Genomic DNA, 16,380 nt, shown 5'->3' on the forward strand with positions numbered 1-16,380 from the left:
CGCACGCTCCCTCCCCTCCCTCGCCCGTTTGCAGTGGGCGTTTGTCGGCGGTAACAAGCCACTCAGACAGGCCCCTTACCGCCCCCCCCCTCGCTCTGCCTGCCACCAGACTCCCACTGACACAGCTCATCTGGAAACAGCACAGGGAAAATAAGCCTGTAGATCTTTAAAAGGGAAGAGAGAGAGAGAGAGAGAGAGAGAGAGAGAGAGACACAGAGACACATCACATGGTTGTTATTCTCTGAAATCTGCTGCTCAGGTCACTTTGACAGCCCTCTCGTTCTCCCTCCCTCTGTTTTTTCCCTCGCTCTTTCTTTCTCTCTCACTGTCTCTCTTGCTCTCTCTCTCTTACACACATAATCGGTCTCTCTCTCTCTTTCTCTCTCCCTCTCTCTCTGTGTCCCTCACTCTCTCCTCCCACCTGCATTGCTATGAGCACACTAATAAGTGCGAGCGTACAGTCAAGGCAGCGGCAGGACTGCAACTCACTCACTCTTTCTCTCTCTCTCTCTCTCTCTCTCTCTCTCGCCCTCTCTCTCTCTCTCTCACCTTCGCTCTCCCTCTCTCGCCCTCTCTCTCCTTTCTGTGTGCTCTCATTCCTTTGTGCTCTCGTTCTTTTTTTAACCTTTCCCTCCCTCCGTCCCTCTCACGTTCTCACACACACGCTCTCTCGCCCTCCCTCTCTTTCTCTCCCTCACTCTCTCTCTCTCTCTCTCTCTCCTCGGTGTGCATACGTGCGTGTGTGGACCTTTTGGAAAACAGACGCCCATGTGAGCAGCAGCAGCAGCGGAGGCAGGCAGGCAGTAGCTGAGCGAGAGTGAGTGAGAGAGAGGAGGAGAAGAAGAAGAAGAAGAAAAAGAAAAGGAAGAAGAGGAGGAAGAACAAGAGGAAGAGGAAGCAGAAGGAGCAGAAGAGGAGGAGAAGGAGGGAAGTAGAGGGAAAAGCCGGAGCGTCGCTTCCACCATTCGCCTCGGAGCAGCGGCGGCAGGGACAGGCATGTGAGAAGATGTCCGTGGGAGGCTGCGCGTGTCCGGGTAAGCAAACGCCCCCCGAGCCGTCGCCGTGACTACCGCCAGGCGCCCAGGAGAGAGAGAGGGAGAGAGAGAGAGGCAGAGAGAGAGGAGAGAGAGAGAGAGAGAGAGGTAGCTGGTTGTCAACTGCGTGTCGCCGTGGCGCTAAGAAGAAGAGGAGGAGGAGAAGGAGGAAGAGGCGGCCCTGGGCCTTTTGTTGCAATGACATATGGGAAGGCTCAGAAGGTACAAGCATGTTTGGCGGGGGAAACATGGCTGCCCCCTGTTGTACTCCTCTCTGGACTCTTGTCTTGCTTAGTTTTCATGAATCCAGCTTTCCGATGAGCGCTCGTGTTTTTTCAGAGTAACGAAAAGAAGCAGCAGAGAGGTGGAGATGTGGACGAGCAGAGTGGTGCTGCTCGTGTTCCCCCAGCGCTCACAGCTGGTTTGCATTGGGGACAGTCATATGGCTCGGGTTGCCTTGTTGTGGCTCTTGTTGTTGTTGATCGTTTCATGGCCTTAATTCCGAACAGGCTGAGAGTGGGGGAAATTAGTCTGTCCTTTTTTCTTTTTTTCTTTCCCTCTCGTTCCTTCTTCATCTGGGTTGCCAGGTTCGTGTTGGAAAGCACATGTGTTCAGATCCCTTTGGTGGAGGTTTTGTGGTTGGCGGGGGAAAAAAAGGAAAAACACCAGTGAGTGTCAGTGGAGTTTGCTCCAGTGCTAAAGTGCATTCAGAAGTGTACTTGTAGGAAGCCAAGAGGCCAGAGGTCAGAGTCAGTGACTGTTAAGGCAGTGTGGAAAGTACGGAAGCTCCTTTGCCACTTGGATGCTTCTGCGCAGTGCATGTCCTAAAGTTTGTAGACACCTGCTCTTCCACAGTTGCTTTTGAAATCAAGGTCCACAGTGCAGTGTTTGTTTTCCTATTCCCTGCAGTAACTGCCTGTACCGCACTTCTGCAAAAGCTAGATTTTGGAACATTGCTGTGAAGAGGGTTTGATAGCGGTCAGTCATGATTTAGCAGTGGTAATGGATGACATCTACCGGATTGCATTAGGCATGAGTGGCTGCTGCAGAGCATCCCATTATATTGATAATGCTTTATATGTCTTAACCATTTAGGAACACATCAAGGAAACATCAAGTGGAGTTTGGTGGAGGTCACAAGCATGTCATCGCAGTCCAGCCAAAACTTTGTATCTCTGGTTTTGCTTTTTAACATAACAGGAATCTGGCAGTTGTTGTTACTTGCTTTACATTGTGTTCGAACATCATGATGAATGGACCAATAGGAGGCTCCAGTGGACTAAGGTGCTGCCACTATGAGCACTATAAGGATCGCTGGTTCGTATCCTGGGTCATGCGCCTTGCCATTACAATTGGCCTTGCTCACTCAGGGGTGGGTTGATGGCGCTTTATCTTCACATCACTCCCAGTGTGATTTTGGTGAGCATTGACTCCTGTTAGCTGTTGTTTCGGAGCTGGGGAGCCGTGCCTTCCTCCGTTGGCTGCCTAGCAATGCTTCATCAGTAGAAGTAGCTGGCTTTAGAGTGATGGGGGAGTTCACAGGACCAGAAATTGGATAATTTGCCCAGTCACATTGGGTAGAATATGGAGTAAAATTAAAGAATAACAATTCTTTTGTGTGTGTGTTTGTGTGTTTAAGATAGAACGCCCTATCGAGTCCATTTCTACGTTTATCCACTCTAAGTAGTGCCTGTGTTTGACTATATATCGCCCATATGAATGTGTATTATGTGATTTCTGGCACATCAACAAGTGTCTGTTTCTGCTCCACAACAGAACCCTTGCAGCCCTTCACACAGCCTTTGGGTTTTGGGTCTGTGTTCAGAAGGATAATCAGCTGACATCAATACATTATTTTTATATATATATATATATATATATATATATATATATATATATATATATATATATATATATATATATATATATACACACACTATACACTATGTCCAAATGTTTGTGGACATCCCTTCTTATAAATGCATTCGGGTGCTTTAAGTTGCACCCATTGTTAACACAGATGTGCAAATGTACACACAAACACAGCTTTTCTAGTGCCAGTAGAGAATTATTGCCAATAGAATAGGACTCTCTGAAGCAGGTAAACATTAACCTAGAGGGGTGTAAAGCACCCTCGGCATTGAGCAGTGGAGCAGTGGAAGAACTGTGTTCTCTGAAATGATCATGGTGCTGGGATGATGGTTGGGGATGAGGTGGGGTGAGGTGGTGATCATCCAACACCCTGACCTCACTATCGCTCTTGTCGCTGAATGCAATCAAATCCCACAGTGATGCCCCTCCAAAATCTAGTATTAAGCCTTCTTCCCTGGACAGTAGAGACAGTTACTCCAACAAAAGCAGGATAAACTCTTTTTTTTAATATCATTGATTTCGGAAGAAACAATGCATGAACAGGTGTCCCAATACTTTTGTCCATATAGTGTGTATGCACATTGAAAACTCACTTGTTTATTGTGCATTTTGCTGCCCAGTGTCAAACAGGGGAGAGTGGTCTCCTCTTTTGAGTCATGGTACCTCTACATATTCCTGCCTTACCTCTTGGGAGTTTGCTAGGATTGCGGCCAAGTGTGGGCCAATGCCAATATCCAGTATTTTCCATATACATATCTGCTGATGCAAATGTGTATATTTTTAAAATGCAAAAAAAAAAAAAAAAAAAAAGAAATCCACATGGAATAGCTTTACAGATAAATATAATATTGCTGTCAATCAAAAAACCTGTACCTCCTTGTAAAATCTCCTTAACTTTCAATGGAAGTCAGTGTAAAAATATTTTTAGTCCAGGTCATTTTGAAGCTTTTCTATTGGTCCATTCATCATTACATTTTAACATAATGTCAAGAATAACTGCCAGGTTCACATTATGTGTAGAGATGGAAGGTTTTGTTGAGGGCAGCGAAGATAACATCAATTTTAATAGAGTTAGAAATGCGGTAAATCGAGAAACGGTAGTGTAGCAGCTGGGTATCACTTAAACATACCACTCTTCTGTCAGATCTAAGCATCTCTCCAATGCAGTTATTCATCTCACCATGCAGACACTATATGGACATAAGTATCGGGACACCTACACATACCTACACCTACAGGAACTTTTATGACATCCTATTCTAAATCCTCAGGCATTAATATGGGGTCGGTCCCCCTTTGCAGCTCTAACAGCCGGTTTGGAACTCGTGGCTGAGTTGCTGTGGTTCCTAAACGCTTCCACTTTCAATAATACCACTTACAGCTGATGGTGAAACTAGGAGGGAAGAAATTTCACCACCTGACTGGTTGCAGTGGTGTCATCCTTTTACATGACCATGCTGAAAACCAATGAGCTGCATGACTACAGACTGCATGGCTAGTTACTTGATTGTATGCACTTGTGGCAAAGGGACTGAAGAAGAGGTGTGTCCCATGAGGCTACGAGTGACTATGGCCCAGGGGCCGCTTTGCCATCAGCAGCCGGAGTCCGAGAGAGCACAGTTGGCTGGCTTTGCATGTGTTTGAGGTGATGTGTTGCATGTGTGTCCCAATACTTTTGTCCATATAGGCTTGCTCTTTGGGTGTTGCTTTAGGATTACATCTGTGACGAGCAAAGCAATAAAAATGTTTATTAGAATTATCAGTGGTGCTTCAAGAGCTGCTGGACTTTGAGAAGAAACCGAGGGGGTATCAAACCCTGAGTGGGATTCGGACCATTCATATAAACAGGTCTGTCTCCCTGAAATGAGTTTTTTTTTCATAGTTGTGGTTTGAAGGTCTCCTATCTCGTCAGTTTGGTCTAGCAAAGGTATCGGCTTCCCTTCACTGAGCCTAAAGCTGTGGTCGCGGCCTAACCGAGGAAACACGGCTCATTTAAACGCACTCAGATATCAGCTTGTGGGTCCTTGTTCTTCTCTCATGGGCCGTATCACCCACCTCCAAAAGCATGCGCACTCTCAGCCGACTCTCAGAGGGAGCTGCATGGTGGGGAAACTTTGAACAAACACTGGGCCTCCAGCAGGAGGCGCTGCTGTATTTATACCCCACTCTCTGTCTCTCCTTCTCCTCCTCATCTCTCTCTCTCTCTCTCTCTCTCTCTCTCTGTCGCTCTCCTGGGTTGTTGTAATTTCACAGTCTTGTGAGGCTGATATCTTCGCTCTGACGCTCAGACTCGTTGCGCAGAGTGACAGTCGCAGAGTGACAGTCGCCCTGGCGATGGCCCATCAAACGCTGCACCACCACTCTCTTTCTTTCTCTCAGCCTTGAAGAGAGAGAGAGCAGAAAAGAAGAGTGTAGGAGAGAGAGAAAGTGGAAGAGAGATGAAATGCTTCAATACAACTTTTTTCCCTCTGAAAAATCCCACTGTGAACCAATGTTTTTAATTAAATGAAAGAGTGGGCCCAGAGAGGAGTAACTAGACTAGCACAGAAAACTGGAGGTTACTAATTGACAAAATATATGAAACTGTATTACAGCATTTCCTGAAAGAAAAAAAAGTTAAAAAGACGAGAGTGAAGTTCCTGCAGAGACTGCCGATATGATTGCAGCTGTTTCTAGGTTGGGCTAGAGCTGTGTCCATAAACATTTGGCCAAAATGTAGGGTGGCAAAAATTTTACCCAAAAGCCCATTCAGTACAGTTGACTAATAGAGCTGTGTCCACAAACTTTTGGTCAAAATATGGCGGGTCCAAAGGCTTATTTGATACTATTGGATAATATTTGTAGCTATAATCAGAGGAAAGAGGGACAGGAGAGAAAGACAGATAGAGAGAGAGTTAAGGAGAGACAGACAGATGGAGAGAGAGACAGAGAGAAAGGAGGAGAGAAATAAGAGCAAAGAAGAGTGAAGGAGAGAGAGAAAGTGGATGAGACAGAGCCAAAGAGAGAGAGACAGATGGAGAAAGAGAAAATGTAAAGGAAGAGATTGGAGGAGAATGAAGGAGAGAGAGACAGGTGGAGAGAGAGACAGTTAAGGAGAATAGAGGAAAGCAGGAAAGGAGAGTGAAGGAGAAGACAGATGAAGAGAGGTGAATGAGAGAGAGACAGATAGGGAGAGAGAAGGAGAGGGAGACAGATGGAGAGAGAAAGAGAGAGAGAGACAGATAGAGAGAGGTGAATGAGAGAGAGACAGATAGGGAGAGAGTGAAGGGGAGAGAGAGAGAGAGAGAGAGAGAGAGACAGATAGAGAGAGTGAAGGAGAGTAATAAGAGGAAAAGGAGAGTAAAGGGGAGAGAGAGAGAGGGTAAAGGAGAGGGAGTCAGATGGAGAGAGAAAGAGAGAGACAGATAGGGAGAGAGTGGAGGAGAGGGAGACAGATGAAGAGAGGTGAATGAGAGAGAGACAGATAGGGAGAGAGTGGAGGAGAGGGAGAAAGAGGAAAGAGGAAAAGGAGAGTAAAGGGGAGAGGGAGTCAGATGGAGAGAGAAAGAGAGAGAGTGAAGGAGAGAAACGAGAAGATAGAGGGAAGGGAGAGTGAAGGAGGGAGACAGATGGGAGAGAAAGTGGAAGAGAGACAGTGAGTGGTGCTGATTGGTGGGATATTACTTTTGTATTTGTTCGGCTGGACTATCACACAGCTCTAGTGTCGAGAGAGGATGAGCAGCCTCTGGATTGTGATTGCGCCACCACACGGACGCGGCCTCTGATTTCCGTTATCATAGCGTTCACCCAGGTGATGCCATCTCTGGCGCCTGGGGCAGCGGTCACTCAAGCAGGCCTGCGCCGTTTGTGCCCTGAATCGAGTACTGATAACACTTCGTCCTTGCTAAGATGCCTTTCTGTCGTCCCCACAGCTACGCTGACCCTGTTTTCCCCTTTTGCTTCTGTATTTAAGTGATCCCTCAAATCCATCCTTGTTGTTTTTCCCTTTGTTGTTTTTTTTTGCATTGCATTGCTGTGAGGAGTTGATTGCATTCAGCGACAAGCGCGTTAGTGAGGTCAGGATGTTGGATGATCTCCTGGATGACCTCTTGACCTCATCCACAACTTCCCAACTCATCCCAAAAATACTGGATGGAGCACTATCATCATTCCAGAGAACACAGTTCTTCCACTGCTCCACAGCTCAATGCTGGGGGGCACTATACCCCTCTAGCCCACTCCTGACATTAGGAATGGTGCCAACAGGTACTAGACTGCTGTGTGTTTGCCTGTCAGCAACAGGTGCAACGTAAAGTAGTAGAGTGCATTCATTAGAAGGGGTGTCCATAAACATTTGGACATGTCTGGATATAGTGTATGTAGATCGCACCCTTTGACGGGTGCCATTGGAACCAGGTAATCAATGTCATCCTCTTTGCCTGTCAGTGGTTTTAATGTTATGGCTGATTGGTGCATATCACAGTGTGTAGTTCTTTGGAGTGTTTGTCATTCAGAATGAATGAATCCTCAAATCCATCCTTTGTTGGTTTTCCCTTTGTTTTTTTACAACACTGTCCCAGCAGGTTTACAAGATGGCCCCCTTGTCGTCATCCTCCCCCCTCCATAAAGTGGAGGTCTCTGTGAGCACGTCTGCTTGTTTTCAGGAGCATCTGCTCGCTCGCTCTGTTGCAATATCATATCAATAAAATTTTATGAACCATTAAATAGGTTCATGTGATTCATTTGTTTGGTGCCTGTGTGTGGCCGACCCGACGAGTGTTTGCCTCATTTAGAACAAGACGTCTCATTGACTGTCCGTCAAACAGCAGCTTTAATGCCAGTCGCGCTTCGCCAACGAGCAGCACTGACAAGTGGTGGCGAGCGAATTTGCATTTTTCGAAGCGTAAATGATAATCCAGGCTTATTAATGCGTTTCGGAAAGGTGAGTGACTTGTGGCCTGCTTTCTGGACTGGTTTGTGGTTTTAGATTGTGTGTGTGTGTGTGTGTGTGTGTGTGTGTGTGTGTGTGTGTGTGTGTGTGTGTGCGCATACAGCCAGTGTGGCTGCTTAATGGCCTGTGGCTGCAGGCCTGTTATGTGATTGGCGGTAGTAAGGGAGCGTTTGAGTGAGGATTGGGTCATATTTGGTCTGAGAATGGGCTTTGTTCATGGCCTGTGGTCAGAGAGAAAAGTGCCTGTTTAGCAAAGAGAGAGCGAGCGAGGGACATAGAGAGTGAGCTAGAGTGACGTGAGCGAGAATTGAGCAAGACAAAGAGAGTGTATGAGAGAGAGAGAGAGAGAGAGAGAGAGATAGCATGCTCTGTGTAAACCTGGTGTGTTTACATTCTTCTGTGATGTTGAGCAGTAGGAGCCACCCACCCCCCCCCCCCCTTTCGCCCCACCACCTTCTTGTGTGGTCTTGTGCTCTAAGGGTGAGCGATTATTCAATAATATGGTGCAGTATGATATTTAGCATGCCTGATATTGTGTAGGCCCCCCTCCAAAACCCTCAAAACACCTCTGACCCGTCGGGGCATGGACTCCCCAAGACCTCTGAGGGTCTCTTTTAAGGTATCTGGCCTTGAAATGTTAAGCAGTTTAGACCTGCCTTATGTTTTGGAGGCACTATGACCCATTCTGCTAGCCATCACAGTTTGGACAAAAGTATTGGGACACCTGGTCATTCATTGTTTCTTCTGAAATCAAGTGTATTAAAAAGAGTTGATACTGCTTTTGTTGGAGTGATTGTCTCTACTGTCCAGAGAGGAAGGCTTTCTACTAGATTTTGGAGGAGCATTGCTGTGAGGATTTGATTGCATTCAGCAACAAGAGCGTTAGTGAGGTCAGGATGTTGGATGATGACTACCCCAACTCATCCCAGAAGTATTGGATGGAGCAGCCACCATCATTCCAGAGAACACAGTTCTGTCACTGCTACACAGCGTAATGCTGGGAGGCATTATACCCCTCTAGCCCACACCTAGCATTAGGCATGGTGCCAATAGGTTTGGTCCATGTGTATCTGCCCCAGAGAGTATTCAGCAATGGGTGCAATGTTAATTAGTAGGATGCATTCATTAGAAGGGGTGTCCACAAACATTTGGACATGTTTGGATATAGTATATGTAGATTGCATCCTTTGACCGGTACCATTGGAAACAGATCATCAATGTAATTCACGTCACCTGTCAGTGGTTTTAATGTTATGGCTGATTGGTGTATATCACCAGTGTGTAGTTATTTGGAGGGTTTATCATGTAGAAGAGACATCACAACAGCATTGTCAAAAACATATCACAAGCTTTGTGTTCAAACCTTTTTCAGGACTGATTTTAGGCCAGACTGAAAGGCATGCTCTCTCTGAGGCTGAGAATTCGAGCTCAAAGCCTCCAGAAAACACAATGAACGGTAATACAGCTGGGCTGCCTATGCCTGTGAGCCCCTGTTAAATCTCTTTTTAATGAAACATGCAGTGGTGCGGTGTTCAACAAGTGCTGTTCAGAGCAGGTTATTGTTATAGCGCACATAGCATATCATCATATCGTCCATCCCAAGTGTGTTTCATCATCGTCATGTGAATCTGGCAGTCTTTCTTTACGTTGTGTCCAGATCAATGCTCCAAAATGATTAGGATAAAATCATTTTACATTGACTTCCATTAAAACTCTTACCATTTTATCCCCTAATTATTATTATCCCCATTTTTCTACCCAATCTGGAAAGCCAATTACCCTGTGAACTCCACCTATCACTAGCAATTCCCCCAACACTAGAAGGGTGCAGACTAGCGGATGTCCAGCATTGCTAGGTAGCCAGCTAACCAGCAACACTGGAAGCGATGTGGGAAGGAACTGCCATTAACCCAGTTGAGCAAGGCCAATTGTGCTCTCTCATACTCCAGCTGCTGATGGCAAACAACATGACCCAGGATTCGAACCAGTGATCCTTGGCTCATAGTGACGGTGCCTTAGTCCACCAGACCTTCAGAGACTTCTGTTGAAGGTTCTTTCTTCTCCTGTAAAGTTGCTACTTTTGAGTGTTTGATCATTTTTTTGTGTGACAGGGATGATTTCCCCTGTCAGCTGAAACCAGTTGCTCAGCTGCACCCTCATAAACAGTGGCAGTGGCGGCTCAGCGGTTAGAGCGCTGGGCTATCGCTAACAGGGTTGTGGGTTTGATTCCTGTGTGTGTGTGTGTGTGTTCACTACCCTAGATGGGTTAAATGCGGAGGACACATTTTGCTGTACAGTGACAAATACATGCACCTTTACCTTTACCTTTAAATATAAAGGTGCTTCAAATGATTCTTTGAGCAGTGCCATAGAAGAACCATATCCGTCTATGGACCCTGCACTGTTGCATGTCCTGCCTGTTCTCCACCGGAGACTTAGTCAACCAACAGTGCTTGGTTGTACTGCACAAGCCTGTATTAGTATAATGACAACTGAGTTGGATCAAACTGAATGAGGAATATTTGTGACATAACAAAAACAGTCAATATGGACCCTGTCTGACACGTTTCATAATCTGAACTGTGCTTAAGTATAAAACCCTTCTTTTTTTGTGACAGCAGTGTTTATAGACTGAACATATATATTAAAGTCTTTTTCTTTATTTTTCTTTAGGCAAGGAAACTTTGATGTCACAAAACCTGAATTCAAAATGGGCTGGTTTTGCAGCTTAGTTTCTATATATGGACTGTAGGAGCTAAGACTGGGAAGTGAGGGGAATGTTTTGACAGCCTAAAAATACATGTTAAGGAAAGTTTGTGACATCATAAAAACAGTGGATTTAAAATGAGCTGTTTTTTTTTTACATTTGCTTAGTTTTCGTAGTTTGCAAATGGCATGTTTTGAAACTGTAACAGTGTTTAGAGACTAAACATGCATATTAAAGTTTTTTAGTTTAAAGATGAGGAAAAGCTGTGACATGACAAATACAGTAGGGTCAAAATGGGCTGGTTTTGCAGCTTAGTTTCCTTAGTTTGGGAGTAACCGTTTTGAATCCTGTGGTTTTTAAAGGCTACTAAACATATGTATTAAACTCAGTTTGACATCACAAAAACTGGTTAGTTTAGCAGCTTAGTTATCATGTATGGACGAGGGGGGGGGGGGGGGGTCACTGATATCTCTTGAAACTTTAACCTTAATGTTCTGGAAAATTTGTGGCCTCACAAAAGCAGTGGATTGAAAATGGGCTGTTTTTGCAGCTTAGTTTGCTTAGTTTGGGAGTAAATGGCATGTTTTGAAACTGTAACAGTGTTTATAGATGAAACATAAATATTAATATATAAATATATAGTCTTTTGTTTTAAAGATGAGGAAAATTTGTGACATCATGAAAATGGTTGGTTTAAAATGGGCTGGTTTTGCAGTTTAGTTTGCAGCTTAGTTTGGGAGTAAATGGCATGTTTTGAAACCGTGACAGTGTTTATAAAGGCTACGTTTGTTACATCATAAAAACAGTGTATTTAAAATTACCTGTTTTTTTGCATTTGCTTAGTTTTCTTAGATTGTGGCTTAGTTTGGGAGTAAACTGCATGTTTTGAAACTGTAACAGTGTTTATAGACTAAACATGCATATTAAAGTCTGTTTTGAAGACGAGGAAAATACGTGACATCATAAAACATGCATGCATGAAACCTGTGTTTATAGAGGCTAATAAACATGGAATCAAAATGCAGTGTAGTTACCATATATGGACTGGGGGAGTGTCGGAGGCGGGGATGGGGGGGGGGGTGACTGACATGTTTCGTGACCTTAACAGAGCAACCTTCAAAACACCTCTGACCCATCGGGGCATGTACTCCCCAAGACCTCTGAGGGTCTCTTTTAAGGTATCTGGCCTTGAAATGTTAAGCAGTTTAGACCTGCCTTATGTTTTGGAGGCACTATGATCCATTCTGCTAGCCATCACAGTTTGGACAAAAGTATTGAGACACCTGGTCATTCATTGTTTCTTCTGAAATCAAGTGTATTAAAAAGAGTTGATACTGCTTTTGTTGGAGTGATTGTCTCTACTGTCCAGAGAGGAAGGCTTTCTACTAGATTTTGGAGGAGCATTGCTGTGAGGATTTGATTGCATTCAGCAACAAGAGCGTTAGCGAGGTCAGAATGTTGAATGTTGGATACCATATATGGACTGGGGGAGTGTCGGGGGCGGGGAGGGGGGGTTGACTGACATGTTTCATGACCTTAACAGAGCAACCTTAAAGCTCTTCTATTTAAAAAAAACTGGTATTGTCCCTTTAAGAAATGTTCTGGAAATGGGACAAAGCTATGCAAGGCAGTCATCAAGTCATCATCAATATGTGTGTGTACCAGAGTGTACCATCTCTACAAAACATTGTGTGTGTGTGTGTGTGTATATGGGGCCAAAAGTGCATGCGTGTACGAGTGCACACTGTTAGACTGAGTGTTCTGCTGTACCTCAGGTCGTGTATTTAACATGCTTTAGACTACAGCCAGTGTCATTTTAACAGAGCTGTTGATGTAAAGCTGCTTGCTGTCACCTTCAGCATCCATAGGTCACAAGCTCCTCCCCACCTTTCTCCTTCTTTTCCTTCCTCTCTGACCCCTCCTCTCCTTCTCTTCCCTTTCCTTTCCCCCCAACCATCCATCCTTCTCTCCCTGCACCCACCCCATCCCCTCCTGTGGCGGTGCGAGCGGAGGTTGGTGCGCTTTCTCATGCGGGGAGTCACATGGCGTGCGCTTGATTAGAGGAAAATCACTTAAAGCGCAGCGGCAGCGCTAAAATGGCAACCCAGCGCGCAGTTACACAAGACAGAGGAACGTTTGTGTGTGTGTGTGTGTGAGGGAGAGAGAGAGTGTGTGTGTGTGCGTGCATGAAAAAGAACAAGGAGGACGGCATGAGGGTGTTTGTGTCAGAGAAAGAGAGAGAAAGAAGAGAGAGAGAGAGAGAGAGAGAGAGAGAGAGAGTAAGGGAAAGAGGGAGGGAGGGAGGGTGAGGGAGCAGGAGAGAAGCTCACTTAGCTTGTGAGTGTGTGAGTGTGTGTGTGTGTGTGTTTGGCTGGCAGACTGATCTGTCATTGGCCAGGCTGTCTCCACACATCAGACCTGTCTCCCAGCAGCCACAGATCTGGAACAAAATGGCTTCCTGTGCCAAGAACACAGCAGCATCAGGGCAATGTCACTTACCCATCAGCCCCCAGGCAGCGTGAGTGCAGACAGAGAGAGAGAGAGAGAGAGAGAGAGGCAGCGAGAGAGAGAGAGAGAGTAAAAGAGAGACAGAGATGTGTGAACACATTGTAAATCACAGCCATGTCACTGTATGTGTGCTAAGATGTAACAGAATAGCTGAGATTTAACACATGAGAACTGAAGACGCGAGGCTGCTGGGGTCCGTTTACAGTGTAGTTTGTTAATATTGGGACTATTTTGGCTTGAGTTCCCTGGATTTCCTCTGTGTTGTAGATCAAATACTTCATGGGTTTAAAGCTAACTTACAGAATACAGAATTTAAAGGTGTGGTTGGTGTGGCACAACAGATTACACCACTACCTGCCACTGAGCTACCACACCATATGGGAGACTGTGGTTCGATTCCCGGTCTGGGTGACTGTCCTCCGCTACACCAATAAGAGGCCTTGGGCAAGACTCCTAACACTACATTGGCCCACCTCTGTAATATGAGTAACCCTGGAATTCGCTCTGTATAATACAGCTGAGTGTCAGCTAAATGCCATAAATGTAAATGTAAAGGTGGCATAATACATTTGTTGAGTATTTTAAGGTGGTATATATAATAAATATATGATTGATGTATAAATAGAGAGTATGTGACTTTGGTTGAGGTGATGTGGTGAGGTGATTAGCGCCCTGTTATTTTAGCTCAGAATGAACTGGCTGGTTTACGGCACAGGCGACAGCTCACATAACCTATATATTATACATATTTACACATATTTTAATACTGGGATCCATTAATCACACCACTGGGATGTTGGATTTTCAACTTTTAACTGGAACGCCCCCACAAGTCAGATACTCTACTCGAAAAGTGGAGAGAGCCTCACCAACCCCTAGTTCGAAATTCAAGATGGCTGTAATAAAAGCAGTAGTGTTATACAGTTTATCAGCACTTCTGGCGATTTCTGTCTCAGATACACTCAGTTCTGTCCAACGTCTATCTGTGGACATGTTGCCATGATGCCTTGGTGCGAAACATACTGTATAATGCTTACCTGGAACAGTGCTAGGTAGTAATGCGGACCTTGGACCTTGGACCGTGGGACACATTTTGGTCAGGTTCGCCATGAAACACTGATGAAGGATTGTCAACCCAGTTGTGGTGAACGCCGAAGCCGCAGCATTATTCCTGATCTTACCGGATAGTTCTGGTGTGCTCTTGTTGGCAAGCTGAAGAGATGGTAGATGGGTTAGCTTTTAGCCTTGCCCTCACTCGTTTCCCCAGGTTTGACTTTCTTACATCTTGCCAGTAAAACGTCCCCTTCTCTTCTTGTGTTTATCTCCAGTTTGGTAGCCTAGCCTTGCTTGGAACGGTAACGATAACTAGCTTACACCTGGGACAAGAATATTGTAATAATTTTTGAGAATGTGTCCCATTTTTACACCAATTAGAGTAATACAAAGTAGTTTTTGAGTGTGTATTATGTGATGTATATAAAAGGGTCAAAGTTTAGAATACTCACACCTGGTACAATGATATATATATAATAATGAATATATAGTCTATACCTTACAGTACTAATGTGTAGTATGCACTCGGGGACACGGGCAGGGTTTTATTGGATAGTGTTTCTGTCCTCTTGGTGAAAATGCAATTAGCTAGCTGAAGAGATAGCTGGTTTAGCTTTTAGCCTAGCAACTGCTCCCTCCTGCACCTTCCTCATGCTACAGCACTCCCTTGGCTTCCCTCTCTCCCTCCTCTGGTCAGCCTAACGTTTGCTTTGAGCAGTTTTCCATTTTATGGGGGGGCCTTAAAATAAAGCACTAAAGGCAAAAACCAGTTCTACACTTTTACAGCTGTTTTATGTGTAGAATTAATGGGGCATTGAGCATTCGAGCTGTTAGAAATTGTCCCAAAAATTACATTGGGGCAATAAATACTCAAGTGACAATGCTGTTCTTACATACTGGGGTCTGAGCAAGCATAGACAGTTCTTGTGGCATATTATTAGTTCTTAGGCATATTATGATTTTTGTTGTGTATTATGATTTAATATTTACCTGAAAACTGTACTTAAATTATGATACTTTTTTTTTAATTTCACACATATATAGTATATGATCAAAAGTATTGGGACACTTTCTCATTCATTGTTTCATCTGAAATTAAGGATATTAAAAAAGAGCTTATTCTGCTTTTGTTGGAGTAATTGTCTCTGTCCAGGGATAAAGGCTTTCAGCTATGCTTTGGAGGCTTTTCGCTATTGCTGTGTGGATTTGATTGCATTAAGCAACAAGAGTGTAAGTAAGGTCAGGATGTTGGATGATCACCACCTCACCTCATCCCCAACTTGTCAACTCCCCAAAAGTATCATCATTCCAGAAAACACAGTTCCACTGCTCCACAGCTCAATGCTGGTGGGGTTTATACCTCTTCAGCATTGGCTGCTTGAAGTAGCTGAATGCATTCATTAGAAGGGGTGACCACGCATAGTATGTGGACATACAGTATATGTACTTTACAACAGGCTTCACAAGATTTGTTCGTTCTGACCACAAGATGGCGCCTGTTTGACAGCATCTAACCTACAGTTCCCACCTCCAGTCCTCCAATCCACCCAAACTGCACACTTGCATGCCTCTTGCCCTAAAACCTCACACCCAGACGCACCTGCTTCAGCTCTAGAACGTCTCAAACATATGACGCGAACGAATGATGTGACTCAGCTTCATGAAACTGTACAGAACAGGTGGGATTGAGGTTCCCCCCCGTATTTGAGCTGGGAAGCACCGCTCTTGTATATTTAGACCATCTATTCTAATCTTACATTCACAATGGCTGGTGTGATCATTGGGGTTGTCATCTGAGACCAGCTCCGTCCTTCTGTAGCCTCGCCAGCCTGGCAGATCTGAAGCCAAACGCTGTGATCAGCACTTCAAAACAGCATTGATCTGAGGCTTAACGCTACAGAAATACATCGGCCCCTGCGGGAGACCTGTCAATCACTCCGATAACACACCCTCCTCTTTGTGTCATTCACTAGCTGGAGAGGGTGCGGGGATGGGATGGAACAGAGGAGTGATGCATTATGACTGGTACATCCATAAGATGTTTCATATACATTCACTGAGCAATTTATTAGGAACACTGGGTTGTATTGGGTAGGGGCTTCATTTTGCCCTCAAAGCAGCCTCAATTCATGGAAACACAAAATCCCTGCAGATTTTCAGGAGCACCTTCATGCTCCGATTCTCCCATTTTACCACATCCCAAAGATGTTCCCCTGGTTTCAGAACCAGCGATATACTCATTGTCATGTTTATGAAACCAGGATGAGAGCACTTTT

The 16,380-nt window shown here is 44.8% G+C and overlaps 1 protein-coding gene across 3 annotated transcripts in view; it reads left to right on the plus strand.

Annotated features, from left to right (window-relative positions):
• Nucleotides 1-485: 485 nt before the first annotated feature.
• Nucleotides 486-16,380, plus strand: part of ldb1b (LIM-domain binding 1b) — a 36,718-nt gene continuing 20,823 nt past the window's right edge. Inside the window, exon 1 of one of the 3 annotated variants that reach the window (XM_072660578.1) lies at nt 486-1,034. In XM_072660578.1, coding sequence (XP_072516679.1) covers nt 1,007-1,034 — 28 coding nt within the window. In that variant the 5' untranslated portion in view covers nt 486-1,006. Of the gene's footprint in view, nt 1,035-1,134; nt 1,257-16,380 lie in introns of those variants that run through there. The other 2 variants (XM_072660580.1, XM_072660582.1) reach the window with 2 other exon arrangements.

The sequence above is a fragment of the Salminus brasiliensis genome, chromosome 17 (assembly GCF_030463535.1).
Source record: "Salminus brasiliensis chromosome 17, fSalBra1.hap2, whole genome shotgun sequence".
In the NCBI taxonomy this organism is placed as follows: domain Eukaryota; kingdom Metazoa; phylum Chordata; class Actinopteri; order Characiformes; family Bryconidae; genus Salminus; species Salminus brasiliensis.